Here is a 4,395-nt window from a genome sequence, read left to right on the forward strand (position 1 = left end):
TCGGGATCCCAGTAAAGAGACAAGTCCATTGGCCAAAAATGAAAAAGACTCTGACAACCAGCATGCTGGGTAGCACTGATGCCATGGGCCCTGGGACTGTTTGCTCATCCGGGGCACCAAGACCTTTCCATTGCAACGGCCACGAGAGATGGGTGAGCAGGCCAGGACTTGGGCGAGGTTAGCACTGAGACTCCAGGACCAGGAAGGACTGGACTCTCAGTGGGAGGGTGGGCTGAGGCAGAGAACTCCATCTAAGGGTGGCACGGAAGACGTTTGTCCTGGCCCGAGCCCTGAATGCTTAGAAAGTCTCCTCTGTAACTCGCACCCAGGGCCAGCCTTCTAGTCAGCTTGCGATTCAAGTTGAAGCCACGTGCCTTGTCTTAGAAGCTCAAGCTGAGGATCCAGCAGAGGTGTGAGCAGTCCTGATATGGGCTTCTGGGCTCCTGGTTACAGGAGGAGCTGACTTCATAAAACTGTTTCCAGCTGGACATTTAGGATTTCGATATATCTTACATATATATCATGCTTCCGCTTACTAATGAAATCTAACCTAACATCTGTAGGGTATGGCTTTCCTTACAAACTGTCCCGTCATTGGATGCTGTTAAGGACTGAAGCACAGGTTGTTCAGCTGAAGACCCTGTTTCCTCTGGAATAGCCTCCAGCATGCGAGACCCCAGCAGAAGGAATTGCTAAGTGCTTGGGGCTGACATCAGGGGGAAAAACGCCAACCACCACCAACAACTGGGGTGTCTCCTCTTTTAAAAGCTCCGATCACCCCCACCTTGCTTCGTGGGGACATCTGGTGCAGATCCTAAAAGTCAACTCAGAACTGTTATTGATCAAATCACCAGAAAACAAGCCTTCAGTCAGCCTTGGTCTACCCGGTGAGCTCTTTTATTTAATCAACGAAGCTGGTTTTCATTGAGTATAGTTCATCTACAAAGTTGTGTTAGTTTCAGGTGTACAGCAGTGATTCACATACATAGATATTCAGATGTATAGATTTAATATATATTTAGATTCGTTTCCATTACAGGTTATTGCAAAATGTTGAACATAGATCCCTGAGCTATGTGGTAGGACCTTGTTGTTGATCTGTCTTATATATACAGTAGTGTGTGTCTGCTAACCCTAAGCTCCTAATTTATCCCTCCCGTGCACCTTTCCCCTTTGGTAACCATAAGTCTCTTTTCTATGTGTGTGGGTCTACTTATGTTTTGCAAATAAGTTCATTTGTATCACTTTTTTTTTAGATTCCAAAGAAGATATGATATATACATATATCACACATATCACATCTTCTTTGAGGAATTAGTCCCTGGAATGCTCATGGACTCCAGATAAAAACACAGCAGTTACTTTATTTTTTTTTTTTTTTTTCCTAGAAAGGCTGTTTATTATTCTCTCCATGTATGTTTTAGTAAGTGGTGATGCTCTTGATCAAAGAATCCATTATTAACCTAATTTTGTAACAGAGGAAGAGGTAAAAAGATACTTGTTACCTTCTACAGAATCTATCAAGACAAAAATTAATAGCAATATAGGAAATTTGGAAACAGTAAAATTTTTGGTTTTCATTTCATGGATGGTGCTGCTGTTCCAACCTTATAAAGTAAAGCTGTCCACTTTCCAAATCCCAGAAATTAACAACCTCCAACCTTACCATACTAACCAGTGCCCTTTGGTTTCTTTAGAACAAGGGAGAGTTAAAGGGTTGATTATGGATGTACAATTTTGATTTTGGGACCTTTCACACATACAAATCATACTGAGCGGCCACTTACAGAGCAGTTTAAATGTTAACACATTAGCCAAATTAACTTGTTCCACCCACCCTATTGGAGGAGGAAAAATCCAACACCCATAAAACTACTTCACTTGACAGTATGTGTCTACCAACAATAAGTAGCTTAAACAACTTTTACCAGTAAGGTGTCTAGACTGATTTTTAAAATGGGCAAGTGACATTTTAAAAGTAAATATAATTGAAATTGAATCAATTATAATTTGAACCTAATGAACCATGCAGGAGTAAGGGTTAATAAACCAATGTGCTTTGAATTTGTTCAAGTACTGGTATTTCTGTATATAAAGATTTAGCGTATATAACAGCTATCATGAGAAGTGAAAAACACCTTATCCCCAGAAATGAAAATATTAAAACTAAGTTAAAATACATAAAGTAGTTAGTATTCCACACAGCATAAAATTTGACAAAGTTTACATGTCCCAGTTGACCATGTGTGAAAATGCAAAGCAGGTATTAAAACTGATATTATGTCCAATATTTAAAACCAGTTTGTAATAGGGGAAACATCTAAATCCTTAATTAAAAAACACAAATGAAGTGAAAGCTTTAAACTGGTACACACTGTTCACACCTATATTTCAAGTTTGGAAATGCATATTTGCAAGCAGCAATACAAAAGTATTCATGAAGAATGCATAATCTCTGAAAATTATGAAAACATCCCTGCTACCAATACATTTCTAAATACAAAACTGACTACCATATTGTTACTTCTGTGTAGCAGGAGAAGTTCATTTTCAAAACAGATAAAATTCAGTCTTTAGGTGTGAATGGTATGAATGACAGTCTTTTTTTTTGTTTTTTGTTTTTGTTTTTTTTTTTAAATTTCTTAGTCGTTTGGGATCCTTAAGCATGCAAGCCTCAAAGAGGAGGGTCCATAAAGGAACCAGGGTGGTCTTATGGCATCCAGTTAAGCCAGAGCTGGGAATGCCTCTGGGTCATCCACATCAGGAGCAGAAGCACTTGACTTGTCAGTCCTGATGCCACGGTTTGGACGTCCGCCACGCCCACGCCCACCTCGTCCTCCCCTGCCACCACGTCCTGGGCGGCCAAGGTCTCCAAAATTGATCTCCAGCTGAGATGTTATATCATTTGCTGGCTTCCGGAAATGATGATCCATAACTGAGTCTTCAGCATGAGCCTCTTCACTTTTTGACTTATGAAGAACAAATCCCTTCTTCCACTGCCCATCAGCACCTTCATTTGGTTTTCGGATATTAAATTCTACTTTTGCCCGGTCCTTATTTTGAATAGCCTTCCACTCATCCAAAGTCATTTCTTTTGGACCCTCTTCCTTTACTTCTTCAACTTCATTTTCCTTATTTTCAGTGTCCGCAACTGGATGTTCTTCACCTTCAGGTGTTTCCTCAGTCACATTTGATTGTTCCAAGTCAGTTAATTCATCTTTGACAGTTCCCCAGTTGTGAGATCCGCTCCCTCCACGTTTGTCCTCATGCTTCAGGCCACTGTAATGTGAAAAAGAAGATCTATCACTTCCACTATGCCTATCAAATTCACGTTTGCCACGAGAATCAAAGCCATCTCCCCGGCCCATTCCACGTCCACGACCTCCTCGACCTCTTCCAAGACCACCACGGCCTCGGATAGGCCGGTCAATAATCGGTCTATCAACGGAAAATTCTCCTCCTTCACCCTTTTCTTCAAGTGGCTTTTCAAATCTTCTTTCACGAGGTGGTCGCCTTTCTGGTCTCCTATCAATTATCTTCCCTTCACCCTGAAGTTGTTGATCAGGTCTTCTTCCAACACGTCTTATTCCTTCTTTCTTAAGCGCCACAGGCGGCTGCGTCTCCTCCTTCTTGTCAACCACGCCGACGCTGGGGGGCAGCGGATTCTTGCGGTCTTTCTGGGACTCTTTACGCAGCTGTTTGCCCGCCGCATTGGAGTTGGTCTGAGCTGCGGCCTGAGCTGCGCTCTTGGCCCCAGGGCCCCCAACGCCGCCCCCGCCGGCTTCTTTTTTCTTGTTCTCTGCTGCCTTCAACACCTCGAAGGGGTCCGATTCGTCGTCAAATAACTGATCGAATCGGTTGGTGACCACGCAGCCGAAGCCTTCCTGTAAGTGCCCAGGCATGATGGTGGCTCGGCGGCGCGTTCCTCCACGGATTGCAGCGGGCCGCGCCGAGCCAAGAGCGCCTGCTTCAGCTCTTCCCACAAGATGGCCGGCCACAGCAGTTACTTTAAACTGCTAAAGAAGGCAAAATATTGGAAACCACTTAGATGTGAAATTCATAAAATGACTAAGGAACTATTACATTCTCGGGTAGAGTGAAATAAGGTTAAAACTATGCTGTAGAAAATGTTTCTCCAACTCTGGGGAGGACCAGCTAACCTAAGAGAGCAAAGCCACGGGCTACAGCTCCATGTTACCAGCGATCCAGGCAATCCCGAGGCACCGGACCTCTGAGACCACTCCCAAAGCTTCCCAGGGGTCTGGGAGAGAGCATGGAAGCTCACGTCTTTCCCCCATATCTTTGTTGTTCAGTCGCTAAGTCGTGTCCAACTCTTTGTGACCCCATGGTCTGCAGCACGCCAGGCTTCCCTGTCCTTCACCATCTCCCAGAGTT

At 43.6% G+C, this 4,395-nt stretch overlaps 1 protein-coding gene across 1 annotated transcript; it reads right to left on the reverse strand.

Moving 5' to 3' along the window:
* Positions 1-1,407: 1,407 nt before the first annotated feature.
* LOC138094894 (SERPINE1 mRNA-binding protein 1-like) lies at positions 1,408-3,985 on the reverse strand. The gene has a single exon (XM_068990893.1). It carries the CDS (start codon positions 3,900-3,902, stop codon positions 2,724-2,726), a length of 1,179 nt encoding a protein of 392 aa, XP_068846994.1. The 5' UTR covers positions 3,903-3,985; the 3' UTR covers positions 1,408-2,723.
* Between the last annotated feature and the right edge of the window lie 410 nt (positions 3,986-4,395).

This window comes from Capricornis sumatraensis, chromosome 19, assembly GCF_032405125.1.
Source record: "Capricornis sumatraensis isolate serow.1 chromosome 19, serow.2, whole genome shotgun sequence".
In the NCBI taxonomy this organism is placed as follows: domain Eukaryota; kingdom Metazoa; phylum Chordata; class Mammalia; order Artiodactyla; family Bovidae; genus Capricornis; species Capricornis sumatraensis.

Excerpts from the sequence above, each read along its gene's own strand:
- LOC138094894 (XM_068990893.1), bottom strand. The coding sequence starts at position 3,902 with ATGCCTGGGCACTTACAGGAAGGCTTCGGCTGCGTGGTCACCAACCGA.